We start from the raw sequence: 17,330 nt of genomic DNA, 5'->3' as shown, positions 1-17,330 counted from the left end.
GTCACAGCCGTCCCAGCTGCCTTAGACATTGACTGACAGCGATCGGAAAAGGTACACTGTCTTCACAGAGCTCTCATCTTAGGAAGGACGTCGTCCAGGCTGTTCAGACTTGGCCTGTGTCCCGGGGGTAGCTGGAGATGCTTCTTGTGTTTAAAAATCAATGGACAGAATATCATTCATTTTGGGCACATTCATAAAGACTAATCAATGGTCCATTTGATGGATGACATTGAAGAATGCATAGTAACAAATACTCAGAGCACGTTTGCAATCACTATTCTTTCAGAGATGGGTAAGAAATGGTGAATATGAAAAGTAACTCAGAGCCATGCATGATGGTATACAGTCTTACTCCTAGTACTTAGGAAGCAGAGGCCGGAGGATTACCAGAAGTTCAAAAGTAGCCTAGTCTATGCGGTGACCCCCAGGCCAGCCAGAGCTACAGAATGAGACCCTGTCTCAAATAAGTGGGGGCAGGGAGCCATTCAGTACATCTTAGTGATTAAGAAGTTCTCAGCTGCCTAGTTCTGGGTTCAAATCCCACCCTTGACTCTTCATTAGAACGTTGCCTTTAATTTCCTTAGGAAGGTAAGGGTCACAGTAGCATACATTTCATAAAGTCAACGTCGGATTAATAAAATAGAGCACACAAACATTGCTGCCAGGCCTGTCCCATAAATCTATGGTGTTCAGTGGGATGGAAATTACTTGACAGTAAAAGTGAATCACACCTTGAAGTTCACAACACAACATGGCCTGGAGCTGCAGAACAAGTTGGAAGAAATGCAGGGTGCATTAGGACAGCTCCATTCAAAGCCACGTCTATTCGCCTCTCAGACTAACAAGGCCTCTGCAGTCAGGCCAGTAAACAGATCTCCACAGCCTTGGTTTCAGGAAGGTGACGGCCATCTGTCAAAGGAAAGGTTTCCAAGCGAGGCAGCTGCATGCCCTGCGACGGAGACTCTAGCGTGGAAAGTCCCAGCTGAGTGTCAGGATGTGATTTGTAAGTCATGGGTGGAGTTTTTGGTCTGTTTGGGTTTGCTTGCTTGCTTGTTAGCTTTTCTTTAGAAGGTTATACATTTCCCTATTCGGAGCACATTCCTAGTTGGACATATGACAATATCATGAGTCGTAGAGATAGGGTCTCTTTTTAAAACTTTTTAAATTACATTCATTTATTGTGCATATGAACAGATGTGTGAGTTGGCAAATATGGAAGGCAGAGGACAACTTGCAGGAGCTGCTTCTCTCTCCCACCATGTGGATTCTAGGGATTGAACTGAGGCGGTCGGGTTTGACAGCAAGTACCATCCCCCACTGAGACATCTCGCTGGTCTGAAACAGGGTCTCCTGTTCCGGGTTAGATTTATATACTACATGGCCAAGGCTGACCGCGATCTCCTCATTCTCCTGCCTCGACTTGTCCAGCCCTGGGATTGCAGGCATGTGCCAACATACCTGCATAGTACCAAGGCCAGGGTTAGAGTGAAGCCAAGAGAAGAGGCCTCCACCTGAGTCACAGGACTGCCACCTTAGGTCGAGGAGTGACCTCCTTTCTTCAGGGCTCAAATGACTAAGTCTCATTTGAGCTCCGGCAATCAAGGTAAAGACACAAGACAGGTAACATTCAAGCCATGGTCAATTTGGACTCTCCCTCCCTTCTCAAGGAAGTAGAAAGGGACTCTGGTACCAAAGGCCACCTAAGAAGAGCTGCCTGTTGTCAGGGCTACAACAGTAGTTCAGCCCAGCATGGAACCAGTGGACTTTAACTATCAAACAGTTGGGGGCGGGTCTTGCCTGTGGTAAAGCAATGGCCATTACCTTCCTCTTGAGCTACTGTGGAGATAGATACAGCCTTTTAGCTGGAAGACTTTTGGAAGACTTTCGCTCAACTTAGGCCTGAGGCAAAAGGCTGGGGAATCTTGTCTCATCTGAGCTCGACCTTTCACTTCTTTGCCCTGCCTCCCACAATTAATTTGTTCATTGCACATCTACTAGCTGAACAAGGATTTTTTTAAGTTACCAATGATTTGTTATAATTTAAAGAATTATTAAAAAAAAACTTTAGGAGGAAGAAAGAAGACTGGGGAAATGGTTCAGTTGGTTAAGAGCTGGTGGCTCTCTTATCTGCTGTTTTGTTGCTGTGAAGAGACACCATGGTAAGGCAGCTTATAGAAGCTTGCAAGCTGACCCGCAGAATCCAGGTAAGAGCTGAAAGTAGAGGCACACTTGTGATCCCAGCACTGGGGAGGCTGCCTCAGGAGGACCACTAAGAGCATCAACTTATTAGCCTGGTTCTAGGCTCCCAGCCAAACCTCCACTACATGTCTGCCATAGCACCAAGAATCTCAAAGGACAGCTTGGTTATTCGCCACTTACACAGGTGTGGACAATGTAACCATCAGGCTTTCTCTGTAGGTGAGATTTGGGAAGGTTGAATAGGAGGGGGAAGGACAAAGGGGAAGAGAGGGAATTTAGAACATGGTGCCTTTGGAGGAAGAAGGGGGCACCCTAAGAGGATGGGGTAGGGATGGTGTTGTGGAACACTGGGAACCTAGGGCTGGGAAATAGTCACTCTAGGGAGAGGGGATATGAATCCAGGATGGAAGGAAATATTAGAAAGCATTGTATAGGCGTGGTGACTGTCTGGATCCATTTTATGAGCTACTGTAACAGAATACCTGAATTGGGTAACTTTTAACAAAGACATTTTCCTTGTTCTTTATTTTATCCTATTATGTGTTTATTTATATGCATATGATCAGATATGCATGCATAATCATGTATTGTGACTGTATGTGTATACCCATGTGTGTGGAAGCCAGAGGATGGCCTCAGGCATCCATATTCCTTATTGAGACAAGTCTCCTACTGAGCCCTAGGGCTTGCTGCTTTGACTGGGGCAGCTGGCTGTAAGCCGCGGGGATCTTCCCAACTGTTCCTCCCCAGCTCGGAGATTACCAACGCACACCGCCACAAAACACTGCTTTGATTTGAGACAGCATCTTACCGTATAGCCAAGGCTGCTCTGGAATATATTACATAGGACATCCTGGCCTTGAACTCACAGAGGTTTGCCTGCCTCTGCCTCCCAAGGGCTGTGCACCGTGCCCAGCCCAAATCCAGGTGTTTATGCTGGCACTGGTGATTCACTCAGGCCTCAGGCTTTTATAGCAAGCCCTTTACTGATTGAGCCATCTCCCCAGTTCTAGACAAGAATTCCACTTGGTGCTTGAATCTAGAAGCTGGGAAGTCTAAGACTGAGGTTGCCCACCATTGCCATGTGACATGGTAGAAAGCGTCACATTGGCAAAAGAGGAAAAGCGACGCAACTCAAGAGTCTCGGGCTTTTGTATCATTAGTGCTGACAAGCATAAGAGGAGGCTACTCCCACCGGCCTCGCTTCCCAGCATGGGACTACACAGAGAATTAAGTTTCCAGCAAGTATCTTGGGGATATGTTTGAGCCAAGCTCAGCAGAGGTCTACATAACCCACTCACTGGCATTTGCCCTGGACCTAAGGACACTTACTTCCCTACCTCTGTAGTCTACACATGTTGTTCATGACTAAATGGGCCTGGAAGTTCTTTGAAAGGGATTCAGCATCCAGAATCCCAGGATGAGAGAATGTTTCTGACCTAACCGTATCTCCAATGGAAGAGAAGAATCCCAGGAGAAAAGGTGGGGCTCGAAGACCACTGTTCACTGGCAAGCTGACAACCACCATGGCTAAACACTGAGGGTCTTCCAAAGGTTTGTATGTGAAGCCTGGATTCTCAGGGAGACAGACCTTTATGATGTATGGTTTGATAGGGACTCCCAATGTCATTGTGTGTGTGCCCTCAAAGAGATTATATTCTCTCTCTCTCTCTCTCTCTCTCTCTCTCTCTCTCTCTCTCTCTCCCTCCCCCCCCCCAGGACTTTGCTAAGCAGCCCTGGCTGACCTTGAACTCATGGTGTAGTCCAGACTGCCCTTGAATGCACTGAGGTCCATCTACCTCTGCCTCCACAATGCTGGATTCAAGGTGTGTGCTGTCATACCTGGCAACTCTGACCATTCTTAAGACCCCTTACAAACAAAGATTCAAGGGAGGAGAAGGGAGCATAACCCAATCCACCCACCCTCCTCTGTGCCAGAGCTTCTAGAAGAATTCCTTGAAAGGCTGGAGACACTCTCCTCATGAGTGTAATGACCCTAAATAATGACCACTGATTCTGTCAAAACAATGAGCCAACTAACTGTGCTTTCTGTCACCATCGTTAGACATATATGCACATCCTCTTGTGAACCATGAAAAATTCATACATTGCAAGCACCAAGCTGGGTAACTGTCCCTAGTTATAAATGACAAAATCCCACAGGAATGCCCCTTTTGTGATAAATGAACTAGAGAGGGCTGCAGAAAGACTGAGCCAGAACCAACCTCTAGAGCTAATGACCAGGAAAGTGAGGCAGAGATGGGTTTGCAGGGGTTAAACCTAGGCATTTGGGCTGGTGCTTTCACCTTCAAATTGCCTCCTCTATGTTCCCTAGATTTGCAATTTAGAGTTTCTGTTCAGTTTAGGGTGTGTTCCCACAATCACTCCTGATCTTACAGCCAGTGAAGCTGCCCTTCAGACTCTAGTGTTAATATGCTGCCTTTGTTACACAGGGGTCATCTCATCTGGCATCTTTACGTGTTCTCTTGTGGACTCTCCAGATGTGGTTCTGTTCCCTCCAGGCTGTTGGAATGACCTGTATGTCTGACTTGGGAGTGTTCACTCAACCCCTGTACTATGTGGTCTTGACTTTCACCAACATACTCCCAAAAGGACTCATTTTATACTTACCCTGTTTTCAGTATAAGGTACAATATTGAAACATTTGGGTTAGGGATGTAGCCCAGTAATAGAACAATTGTTTAGCACACACTAGTCCATGGGTTCAGGCTCCAGCACCACAAAAGAAAGGATGGATAGATAGATAGATAGATAGATAGATAGATAGATAGATAGATAGATGATAGTTAAATATATAATAGATAGATGATAGATAGCTAATAAATAGATGATAGATTGATAAATAGATGATAGATAATAGATAGGTGATAGATGGATAGATGATAGATAGATAGATAGATAGATAGATAGATAGATAGATAGATAGATAGATAGCTGTTGGTCATGGTGGCTCACATCTGTAATCCCAGCACCCAGGAGGCACTGGGATTGTCTGAGTACAAGTCCAGTCTCAACTACAGAGAGAGATGATTCTGTCTCAAAAAAGAAGTAAAGAAAGAAAGGAAAAGGAAAGAAGAGAGAGCAAAGAAAAAGCAAAAAAAGAAAAGAAAGAAGAAACTTTTTAGTTCAATTGATCACTTGGAACAAAACAAGCTTTTTGGATTAAGATTCCAGTTGCCTCTTAGTGTAATATAAATTTAAAAATCAGAGGATGGGTGGGTGAGTGTAAATTAAGTAATTTTTTTTTTTTGCTAGAAGTGCTTCTGGGAAAGTCAAAAACTCAAACACTCTGCTGTGTTGGGAAACGGACCCCAATCATTGCCCCCAGAGATGCTCTCTGAGGCTTTCTCTGTAGCATACAACATGAATGCTGGGCAAGCCCTGCAGTGAGCATGTACAAACTGCCCCCAATTTCTCCAGTGGCTGTCTGAATGGAAGCACCTTTAGGACTAACCTTCCTCCTGCCCTGGAAGGGAAGGCACGTGGGAATTCAGTATAAAGTCATTCATAGATTGGCTTCTTATCTTCACCATGGGCATGGGAGAGAAACAGCAATCGAGTATTAAGGCACTGTGCACTGTAAATGATCAACTGAGACATTAAAACTGTGAAAAAAATACACGAGCATAAATGTTGTCCTGTAACGGAGGAAAATGTGCGTGAAAAGACAAGTGGATTTGAAATGGGCACTGCTGGGATTTACCGGACCATGTCAAACATTTTCTATGACCGCGGATAACTAACCAAACTAGCCTTCTTTGTCTCAACATTAACACAATCAGGGAGTCTTGTCTTCAAATGCAAGTCTTCCCCTCCCATCCTCTTTTTCCTTTCCTTTTTGGCTCTTTGAATATAATCCACGTAGTCTCTCTCTCCCCATTCCCAAAGTGCCTCCCAAACAGCGCTGGGGAAGCACGCTGGGAAGCCCTTGCCGAGACACTTAGCAGAACTTTGTTCTGCACATGGGCTATCTAGCTTTTCTTGGTGACATCACGGCCTCCCCGACTCTTCACTGGTTGTGAACCGAGTCCAGGCACTGGTGACAGGCTCGGGGCGCTGGCCGTGGTCCTGACCTCAGAGCACAGGACCCTGGTGCGAAGCGCTCCCAAGGCGGAGACCTTGCCAGTCCGAGGAGTCATGTGAGCCCCTTCCCCCTTCGACCCCAGGGAAGTCCTCTGGCCTTCACTGCAGCCCTCCCCTGCGCTCTTTGAGCTGCATCAAAAAAAGGGTGGGGCACTGAGCCACAGCTGCAATCGGACGCCACCCGGGAGGATTTAAGAACAGCACAGTGGTCCACCCCAATCGCCACTCGTCCCCTCTAGCTCAGGGATCAGCTGGTCCCTGACGCGGGTTCCCCACCTCCCAGGCACAAGGAGGCGAGGGCAGCCTTTGTGGGCGCTGAGACGCCCACCGGCGAACCCGTGCCTCGCCGCACCCTGCGCGGTGAAGGGGCGGGCAGGGCGCGGTGCGCGTGCAGATGCGGGAGGCAGAGCTCCAAGAGCCGCGTGCCAGCCGCCACGCGGGATGCTCGGTCCTCCGCTAGATGCCAGGGTTCAGCCCCACTTTCCGTCCCACCCTCCCATACCAACCTGATCGTAGATGTTCTGCAGGGCTTCCTTGCCCGAGGCCCGCCGGATCTCCACCTTCCGGCCCGATTCAACAGATGGCTCCCCGCTGGCATGCCGGCTCTGCCGGTGCGGGTCCGGGCCCAAGTGGGCGACATCCCGCTGCTGAGCCACCACCTGCCCCGAGCCCCGGCCCACCGAAAGCGAATCGAAATCGATGGTCTTGTTCTCCGAGGACCCTTCCACCGGGCAGAACATGCCGCAGAATTTCTGCCGGGGCTTGGGACTGCCCGAGCCCAGGTTTTTAAAAAAAGCAGGGACCTCTTCATCCTCTGCCGCCTTCCCAGATTGCTTTCTCTCGGCCATGACTCGGGGGGCGCTGGGGAGGGTCCTCTCCGTCCGTCCGTGGTTCCCTAAGTCTCCCTGGCTGGGTGTGCACTAGCCCCTCGTTGCCGCCGCCGCTGCTGCCGCTCCCTGCCTACCGCAAGGTGCACAGAAAGGATGGAGGGCTGGCGAGCCGGCGACCCACCCCTCCCGATCCCTCCTCCTGACCCTGCTTTCTCCCTCCCTGCCCACGCCCCCCGGCGTCGCCGCGCCACCTCCGAGCGAGCGGCAAAGTTGGATCTGGGCGGGCGGTCGCTGCGGCAGAGGATGCCAGTTCCCGGCAACGCGGGGCGGGGCGGGGCGGGCTGAACGCGCGATCAGGAGGGAGGGGAGAGGGAAGGAGGGGACCCAGGGGGAGGGGACGAGAAAGGGAGGGTACAAGAGGGTGGGGGGCACCCGGAGCCCGCGCTCCGGAAGTGAAGCGGTCACTCCACCCGCTAATGGATGCGCGGCGGCCGCCCGGCAGACCGCTCTCGGCGCCAGGGTGAGTGTTGGACAAGCTACAGCTGGGCGAGGACCGAAGGGTGCAGAACCTAACCCTGAGTCTCTCTCTTCCACCTGCCTCGCTGCATTGCTTAGGTGGCTCTGGAGCTCCCCTGTCCCTGGGTGAGGGCTGAGGGTTGGGGAAGCCTAGGGTCAAGCCTGCAGGCTCTGGGGAGGGGTGATCCTGGAAACAGCAAGGACTAGTTTCAGACACCCAAGTACCCGACACCAAAGCTTCAGTTTACCCCGACCTGGATTCTGTGGGGGACTGTCGGGGGAAGACTTCGAGGAGCAGAAGAAAAAGGAGGATATTCTTGCTGCTTGCAGCTGCTGCGGTAGAAGGTGGGGCTCACAACATGGCGGGGACGAAGAAAGCAGAGGGGCGTAGCGAAAGGGAGGAAATGACCCGGAGAAAGAAGCAGGTCTGTGGTGCTTGGGGGTCTAGAGCAGAATGCAGGTTGCGAATCGCAGCACTGCACCTCAACATAGAGACTGAGGACCCTCAACATTATCTGAAAGTCTCAAGCCCTGCAGGTTGGCCACTGCCCCAGGAAAGGCCCAAGAGGGTCTGGATTTGGTATCTTCCACCACACACACCCACTCACCGCCCCCTCCCCCCACACACCTGGTTACCACCACCACCACTACCCAAAATGGTTGGGAACTGGGCAGACTGAGCCCACTCCAGACACATCTTGTTTTCAGGGCGTCCCGCCTAGCTCCTCCCCGCCCCTGTTGCACACTGCGCCAGAGCCCCGCGGCTGCCAGATGCTGTTTTTCTAGGACCGCAGCGCTTTGCGCTAAGGGTAGAGCTCGATCACGGTTTAGTGGAGGATTACATACTGTGAATTATGCGCAGCCAAAGTGTGTAAAGATTTGAGGATGTGTGTACGCGCGCGCGCGCGCGCGTGTGTGTGTGTATGTACGTGTGTGTGTGTGTGTGTGTGTGTGTGTGTGTGTGTGTGCGCGCGCGCGCGCGCGGTCCAGCCACGGTCCCCAGCTTGGAGGCTTTTCCAGCCCGTACTCTAATCTTGGGTCCTTCCTGGCTTCTTCCCAGCCTCTGGTCCTGTTTCTGGTGGATTTAAGCCGCCTCTGTTTTTCCAGAGTGGTTGAAACCAGCAGAAGTGTTGCCCACCCTTTAGGGACCCTGGAGGGAGATCTGAGCATGCTCACTAAGGAAAAAGGGTTTGGTCTATGAGAGACAGTTTGCTGCAGTGTATTCTCACAGGGCGGTGTGACCAAGAAATCAGTTCCATTGTCAGCCTTTGCTTAGGGAAGGATTGTATGTGGATACCAACGCCCCCAGTTGCTGGAGATACCTTGATGGATGGAGAGTCACAGTTCATACACACACACACACACACACACACACACACACACACCCCACCCCGAACTTATGTAGGAGCTGAGAGCACCATATGTGGCCCTTTGGACATTAGCACCCGATGCATTTGGCATTTTAACAAAAGCTTCCACTAAAATTTCCAATGCTTCACCATAGAAAGCCCTGTGAGATGAGGGATTTGGTCCTTCTGGCCTTCCAAGTTAGGACACTGGTTTAGGAGGGGCTATGCCTAAGGTCATATGTCAGGTTGGATTCAAGCGGGGTCTTTGACCCCTGGATCCTGGTTCCTGGGGGACCCCTCTGTATGAGAAAAATACAAAATGCTTGTATTCTCTCACATCTAAACATTTCCTTCGTGGCCCTTTGTACGTCAAGGGTGTTTCATTTAGGGTCTTAAACTTGGAGGGGGGGAGTAATTTTCATTATGTGCGTGTGTGTGTGTGTGTGTGTGTGTTTTGCCTGAATATATGTACATGCACCACATGCATGCCTGAGCCCTTGTAGGCCAGAAGAAAGTGTCAGATCCCCTGGAACTAAAGTTGCAGAAGGTTGTGAGCCACTATATGGGAGCTAGGAACTAAACCTGTGGTTTTAACCACAGAGCAATCTCTCCAGACACTCGGGGGTTTTCAGTTTGTTTGTTTGTTTGTTTGTTTGTTTGTTTGTTTGTTTTGGGGCCATCCCTTGTAGGTGAAAGGCCTCAAAAGCTAGCCAACTTTAGCATGACAATTTTTCTGTGGACCTGGGCATTCAGTGCCTTTGTTTGGCTGTTTTTGTTGTTTCTGAGACAAGGTCCTGTATGTAACCCCAGGTTGACCTCAAACTCCCTGTGTAGCCAAGGATACTCTTGAACTTCTGATCCTCCTGCCTTCAGCTCTTAAGGGTTGGGGTAATGGGCACATGCCACTCGACCTGGCTTGTCTAACTCAAGGTTTCATGCATGGTGGCAAGCGCTCTACCGACTTGAGTGTCACTTTTAGCCCCTCCAGTGCCCCTTACACTTCTGATTCCTCCAAATACACCAAGAGAAGGAAGTTCACTCCCTATCCTACAAGAAGATCTCAGGCCTGGATTGGTCTGGAGTTCCAGGTCCCCATGCTCCCAGGCACAGGGTAAGGCAGCATCTTGTCCTCCTGCTGCTGGCACTGGACCAACCTTTAGTACCTCTGAGAAAGACTGAAGCTGCTTCTGAGGCAGCTCCTGCCATAGTTATGGCTAGCATCTATGGCATAGGGCCTCCCTCAGACTAATGGGAAACGTTCAGGCTAAAGGGAGAAATGGCTGTGGCATCCTAATGTACACTCTACAAAGGCCTTGAGAGGCACTGGCAAGCACCACATTCGAACACCACAGTTGGCTTACTACAGTGACTCCATAAGAATGCACAGTCTGGGGCTGGAGAGATGGCTCAGTGGTTAAGAGCACTGACTGCTCTTCCAGAGGTCCCAGGTTCATTTCCCAGCATCCACATGGCATCTCCCAACTGTCTGTAACTCCATTTCCACAGGATCCAACACCCTTACAGACATACGTGCAAGCAAAACACCAATGCACATCAAATTAATTTTAAAAAAGAATTCATGTAGTCTGGTGATATTGTGGATATCTTAGCTTGCATAAGTGCACTCTGTGATGTTCAGCCTGTTAGGAAGGCATCCCCGTGAGTAAGTGACCATGCTGTCATAGGGACCCTTTTACATTCGTAGGTCTCCCTTTCCCTGCAAAGCAAGTTGCTTCATGGACAATTCACTCAGCAGTGGGTATGCTTTTGTTTTTTTCGTTTTTCTTTTTCTTTTTGCCTTTCTCTGAATGACCCAGTCAAATTTAAATACGGGAAGTGTCTTAGTTACTTTTCAACCTCTGTAGCAAAGTATCATGACCAAGGCAACTTATAGAAGAAAGCATTTAATGGGAGCTTACAGCCTCAGAGAGCCAGATCATGACCGTTGTGGCTGGGAGCATAGAAGCAGGCATGCAGGCATGCAGGCATGGTGCTGGAGCAGTAGCTGAGAGCGCGCATCTGATCTACAAACACAAGGTGCAGAGACTGACCGTGGGATTGGTGTGGGATTTTGAAATCTCAGCTCCCACCCCCAGTGACACACCTCCAAAATCCTTCCTAGAGAGTTCCACCAACTCTCTAGGACCAAGCATTTGAAGACATGAGCTATGGGGCCCATTTTCATTGAAAGCACCACAGGAAGACTTGGGTTGGCAACTTACCAGAGTAACACTTAAAAGCCATGCTAGACACAGCAAAAGAGGACTGATTCCTAACTCCAAAGTACACTTATTTTTCTTATTTTTCTGAGATTCGACTTTTCTCTTATACCCATTAAAAATCATTTTTAAATGTTTGACTAATTCCATTTAGTTCTGTTTATATCTTTTTCTTCTCCTTTTGAGCCAAGATTTCCCTATGAGGCCCAGAATGACTACAAACTTACAATCCTCCTGCCTCATCTCCACAAATGCTGGAGGTGCCATCACACATGGTACAATTGAAGTTGTTTTTAAAGATGGTTCTCATGTAGCCCAGGCTGGCCTCAAACTCCATATGTGGTCAAGAATGTTCTTAAATTCCTGATCCTCCTGCCTCCACCTCCCACATGCTGAGATTACAGGCATGTACCACCAAGCCCAGTTTACATGTTGTTGGGAATTGAACTCCAGGCTTCCTGCCTGTACGCTAGGCAAATACTCTTTGGACTGGCAAGCATCCCCAGAACTAGGTGGGCTTTTTCTTCATTAAAATATAGCAACTATCTTATTTAGGATGTTTCATTAAATTGTTCATGTCTGTCACTTTTTTCATGCTTTACTGAACTGTTATATTTTTAATACGTGCATTAATCTTTATTACTAGATTTTAGGCCTAAAAACACATTATTCATGTTTGTGTATAACAGGACAGCTTGATTTGGGTGAAGTGAAGACGCATACAGATTATTACATAGAAGTGGAAGACATCTTCCTGAGCTGGAAACTGAATACATGGCTCCTTGATTCTTGAGGAACATTCTGGAACACATAAACAGGTATTTAACTATGTCTCCTAATCTCATCTTTCGACTGGTAAAGGTCTTGAATCCCACCCACTGATGGGGCTTCAGGATGGAGAGACAGGATTCAAGCTGGTCTCCACAGGGGGAAGGGTACAGTGAGCAAAGACCATTCAACAGAGTGGGCAGACACAGGTACAATGGGAGTCATAGCCTTTGGTCCACCCTAGTTCCATTCCAAACTAGAATGTGGGTGTGTCCTGGGAAGTAGAGGTCTGTGTAGTAAAAATGAACCTCTGTTTCCCTAGGCGTCCCCACCATCTTGCTGTGTGACTCCCCAGAGGTTTGAGCTACAGTAGAAGCCACCTCTCCACTGACCAGAGAGAGCCAAAGTGACAGTAAGCAGGAGATGGGAAAAGCAGTTGTTCCAAGTGCCTCACAGTGACAAGAATCAGCGCCACACAGCTGTCCCCGGCTCTTAGAAGGAACGAGCAGCAAACCCACTGCAGAGCCACAGGTAACTGTAGTACCCATCAAACTTGCCGTGGGTCTGAAGACGCACGGGAAGCGCCTGCTTCTTGAGACTAAGTCAAAGGACAAAGCGTTGATCCACAAGGCTTTGAGCTGCTCCAGGAGTGAGCCAGGCCGGGCCTAAGTGTAAAAACATAGCCTGGGAGGATGGCAGTGGCCCTGCTGGAGGGTTGGTGCGAGATCATGAGTGTAGATGACCAGAAGGCGTTGATGGTGACGGGCATACCAGTGAACTGTGGTGAGCCTGAGATCCAGGCGGTCCTGCAGGAGGCGCTCAAGTGTGTGGGCAACTACCGCCTGCTAGGCAAGCTATTCCAGAAGCAAGACAACACCAACGCTGTCTTACTGGAGCTCACAGAGGACACGGATATGTCTGTGGTCCCCAGTGAGGTGCAGGGAAAGGGGGGCATCTGGAAAGTGATCTTTAAGACCCCTAACCAGGACACTGAGTTTCTCCAGAGACTGAACCTGTTTCTAGAAAAAGAAGGGCAGACGGTTGCGGGGATGTTCCGAGCCCTTAAGCAGCAGGGAGTGTCTCCGGCTACCACAGCCTGCACATCCCCTGAGTTACTGGCCCACTTTGTGGGGCAGGCAATGGTTCACGCCCCAAGGCCCCTGCTGCCCGTGAAGTACTGTAAGCTTCGAGTGTTCTCTGGAAGCACAGACCCTGCCCCGGAGGAGGAGTCCTTTGAGGTCTGGTTGGAACAGGCCACTGAGATAGCCAAAGAGTGGCCCATCCCTGAGGCCGAAAAGAAAAGGTGGGTGATGGAGAGTCTTCGTGGCCCCGCCCTGGACCTCATGCACATTGTCCAGGCAGACAATGCTTCCATCAGCGTGGAAGAGTGTCTGGAGGCCTTTAAGCAGGTGTTTGGGAGCCTGGAGAGCCGTAGGTCCGCGCAGGTAAAATACCTAAAGACTTATCAGCAAGAAGGGGAGAAAATCTCAGCCTACGTGCTCCGGTTGGAAACTCTGCTCCGGAGAGCTGTGGAAAAACGGGCTATTCCCCGGAACATTGCTGACCAGGTACGCCTGGAGCAGGTCATGGCCGGAGCCAACCTTAACAATGTTCTCTGGTGCCGGCTCCGGGAGCTGAAGGATGAGGGCCCACTACCCTCCTTTTTGGAGCTGATGAAGGTGATCCGGGAGGAAGAAGAAGAAGAGGCCTACTTTGAGCATGAGAGCAGGGAGGAGCCAGGGGAAAGAGAGGGCTATCGCCGCTGGGACAATGTAAGGAATAACTGAGAAACTTCCCGGCCCCCTTAAACCTCCCGGTGGACACAGGGACAGTGCTTGACAAGGCTAATCTTACTACAGTGGGTTTTTTCTCTAATATACAGGGTTGAAGTCAAGCATTGGAAGCAAGTGTGTATATATATATATGGACAGGGTCTCACCTTATAGCCCAGGCTGGCCTTGAGTTTGCACTCTTCCTGCATCAAAGCCTTCCAAGCTGAGTCCTGGGATTAGAGGAGCGTACCACTATGAGTGCTCCATCTCAATCTTTCTTTCTGAGGAAAAAAGAAAACGCCTGGACTCTGAGTAGATTGGTTTGGGGGACTCTTAAGTAGATTGTTAGTAAATACATGACTAAGTTCCTAAAACACCTAAAGCTTCTGTACTTCAGTGTCCTTTAAGCTCAGCAGGGTCAGCCAGGTAGCTCAGTTGATCAGGTCGCTTGGCAACCTCTTCAGATGATGTGGACAGGAAATAGAAACTGGCCAGGCAGGAGCAGGAGAAGTGACTCGGAGGTTAAGCGCACTTGCTACTCTTCCAGAGGAATTCAGAACCCAGCACCCACATGGTGACTCACAACCATCCAAACTCCAGTTTCAGGGTCTCCAACACCTTCTCCTGGTCTCTTTGGGCGCTGCACACATATGGTACACATGCATATGTGCAGCACACAACTGTAAATAAACCTTTAGAAAAGAAAAGAAACTGGCTAGGCAGTTTAGGGACATTCCAAGAGTGTCCCTGGCTCTCTGATCCATGAATGTCAAGAAGGAGCTTTGATTTCTCGTTGTCAGTTTCATGGAGGTTACTTTGGGGTGGGACTGGGACCTCAGCCAGACACTAATCGCTTTGTAAATTGCTTTAGAAGTAGATCTCTAGATTTTCCTGATAAAAATGGCTTATATCTGTTCCCCAATTTTAGCCCATCCCCTAAATGATTTTAGGGTTATATCTTCAGAGGAGGGAATTTTATAGTGGCCTTGATCAGGGCTTTTCGGAGTCTCATTAAGAGAAAACCTTTGCCTTCTGGTCAGAAGAGTGGAATCTATCTACCTTTTGCCTAGGTGGAGACCTAACATTCCAAACTATCCAAAATAGAAGAGTTAATCCAGTTGGGCAGGCCCATCAGCTGACTAATGGGCTGCCCAATAAGAAGACAGATTCATCCAACTCCATGCTAAAGAGATGGGAGGAATAATTATCCCCTTAATGAGATCATGTGCTTTTCTTTCCCAGAATCCCTGGGATCTGCACAGTCACTCCAGAGCCACCACAAAATGTAACTTCCACTTGTTCTTTTGCCTGGGGCCCAAGCCCAAGTAAGCTTTTTCTAGTACTTTGGGCTTTGCTCTTTCATGCTATACCTCTACCTAAATCAAAAAAAAGAAAGAAAAAAGCCATGGCTTTTTCTTCTATGTCCCTCTTCAGGAAGGTTTGATCCCCAGAACCCTCATAGTGGAAGGAAAGAATCAACTCCTGCAAGCCATTATCATCACACATACACACATACACACACACACACACACACACACACACATGTGCGCACTCACGGACATAAGCAAATACATGTACTGTCTTAAACCACACCAAGTAGAACAATGTTGACTCATACCATAGAAGAATGAATTGGCCTTATTTAAAAAAAAAAAAGGGTTTGAAAGATGAGGTGGAGTGGCTTGTTGGGACATTTCCTGTCTCAAATTAGCAAATTCTGTGAGACTCTGGAAGCTTCCCCAAGCTGTCCTCTATAGCTGAGCAGTCACAGACCTTACACTAGGGATCTGGAGAGCTGGGAGGCAGGCCTTCCTCCACCAGATGAATTAGGACCATCGTGCCCTTGGGTTTCTAATGTCACCGGCAGTGTGTCTCCCTCCACACACACCTCCTTCTACTTCATGTGGATGGTTCCAGAACCAGCTGCAGGGTCAGTTCATGACCCATGGATGACTGACCCAGTCTGTTACCAAGGGGTACACAGCTATAGAGAGAAATCTTTGAGCAAAAGATGGACTTTCAAAGACACGCACACAACTGGACATGCGCAGAGTGGCTGTGACTGTCACTCTGGTCTGTTGAACCATGAAGACTTTAAAACTGGTGGAAGTGACCTTGCAACCTGCTGAGGGCCACAACATGCAATGTGTTCCACATAAATCCCACTTCATGTGTGCAGCAGTCTACTCTGTGTAGGGTGTTGTGTGCCTTCGTGGGGTGTGTGTTGGGGGGGTACTGCGTTACTCTTTACAAAGAGAAAGAAGCGGAGGTCCAGTGGGTTAAATGGTCTCAGCATCAAAATGCTCAGAAGAGATACCTAGACAGAAGCCCAGAACGGATCTTGGGAACCCACCCTCCACTAACTATGTGTCACTCAAGTGTGTTTCCTTAGTTCTGTAGAAGACTGATATTAAGCAAATGTGTTTCAAACTCCTTAAATCTCAAACACAGGGCAGGGAGTTTCAAGTGTGCTGAGGACCAAGGCTCAGCACACCAGTGTTCACTAAGTTTGCTCTTCTTTCCAGACCGATGCATTTGCGGGCATCGGTGTATATACTTCAAGCTCTCTGTGTCTGTACATAGACTTGAAAGCTGTGACGTCTTCTGTGTGTGTGCCAGGCTGAGTGTGCTGGGACACCATAAACAAACACCACATAGTCACGTGCCAGGCATAGCTCTGGCACAGTTCATGCACAACCTCGTGGTAGATTCTTGTGTAGTGTAAGCCAGTTGCTTAGTCTCTCTGTACATCAGTTTCCTTATCTAGAAATGAGTGGCCGTTAGGATCAAATGGCACAATGCCTTTTAAGCACTTTAAGCAACGTTTGGAACTTAGAAACCCCTCGATACACTGAGGACCTTGGCGTTTTCGTGCTAGTTGTTGTCAGCTCAATGCATGCTCTCCCGACTGTTCTAACAGTGTGGAAACAAGTAAAGATGTAACAGACTTCCAGCCGTGATGCTCCCACCATCGGGAAGCATTTCTAGCTCTTTCACATGGGCTGTCTTTGGCATCTGTGCTAATATTCCAGAATTGGTTGGTGACCGTGAGTTGACTTGATTTTGAAGAGATAACCTACTCTTCTGAAGTAAGAAAAGCATTTTTTAAGTCATCATCTGTGACGATTTCTCTTTCTGAAATATGCATCTCAACAGTTCCCAAGTAGAGTGATGTGATTGTCATAGCTGACTATTATATCCTGACTTCATGTGGCTTTCTGTTCCTGTGAATGGCCTCACCATTATTATCAACAGACTGCAAACTTAAATGTTACCTCTGTGAAGTTATGAAATAAAGTTTCAGAGTTAGTGAAATCCTGAGTTGTTTTCTGTTTCCTATAAATCTGAGTGACTGCTTGAAGGAGTTTCATTACTAAAAACAAAACTAAACTAAAGGCACCGGAGAGATGGCTCAGTGGTTAAGAGCCCTTGCTGATCTTCCAGGGGACGTGAGTTCAATTTCCAGCACCCACATCTGGTGGCTCATAGGTGCCTGTAGCTCCACTCCAGGGGACCTAACTCCCTCTTCTGGCCTTTGAGGGTACCAACACACATACGGTATTCACACACATA

The 17,330-nt window shown here is 48.8% G+C and overlaps 2 protein-coding genes across 4 annotated transcripts in view; one reads left to right on the top strand and one right to left on the bottom strand.

Moving 5' to 3' along the window:
- The window catches only part of Dpysl2 (dihydropyrimidinase like 2), a 102,226-nt gene extending 94,959 nt beyond the window's left edge, over positions 1-7,267 (bottom strand). Inside the window, exon 1 of the mRNA XM_005355480.3 lies at positions 6,810-7,267. Within this exon, the coding sequence (XP_005355537.1) occupies positions 6,810-7,151 (342 nt within the window). The 5' untranslated portion in view covers positions 7,152-7,267. The remainder of the gene's footprint in view (positions 1-6,809) is intronic.
- Positions 6,341-17,072, top strand: Pnma2 (PNMA family member 2). 3 transcript variants are annotated; one of them, XM_026783276.1, is made up of 3 exons: positions 6,341-6,359; positions 11,907-12,035; positions 12,308-17,072. In XM_026783276.1, exon 3 carries the CDS (start codon positions 12,678-12,680, stop codon positions 13,770-13,772), a length of 1,095 nt encoding a protein of 364 aa, XP_026639077.1. In that variant the 5' UTR covers positions 6,341-6,359; positions 11,907-12,035; positions 12,308-12,677; the 3' UTR covers positions 13,773-17,072. The 3 variants fall into 3 exon arrangements, with proteins under 3 accessions (XP_026639077.1, XP_005355535.1, XP_005355536.1); XM_005355478.3 differs by lacking the exon at positions 6,341-6,359 and adding an exon at positions 7,561-7,653; XM_005355479.3 differs by lacking the exon at positions 6,341-6,359 and adding an exon at positions 7,675-7,994.
- Positions 17,073-17,330: the final 258 nt, after the last annotated feature.

The sequence above is a fragment of the Microtus ochrogaster genome, chromosome 17 (assembly GCF_000317375.1).
Source record: "Microtus ochrogaster isolate Prairie Vole_2 chromosome 17, MicOch1.0, whole genome shotgun sequence".
Taxonomy (NCBI): Eukaryota; Metazoa; Chordata; class Mammalia; order Rodentia; family Cricetidae; genus Microtus; species Microtus ochrogaster.
This window is presented reverse-complemented; position numbering and strand designations above follow the sequence as displayed.

Excerpts from the sequence above, each read along its gene's own strand:
- Pnma2 (XM_026783276.1), top strand. The coding sequence starts at position 12,678 with ATGGCAGTGGCCCTGCTGGAGGGTTGGTGCGAGATCATGAGTGTAGAT.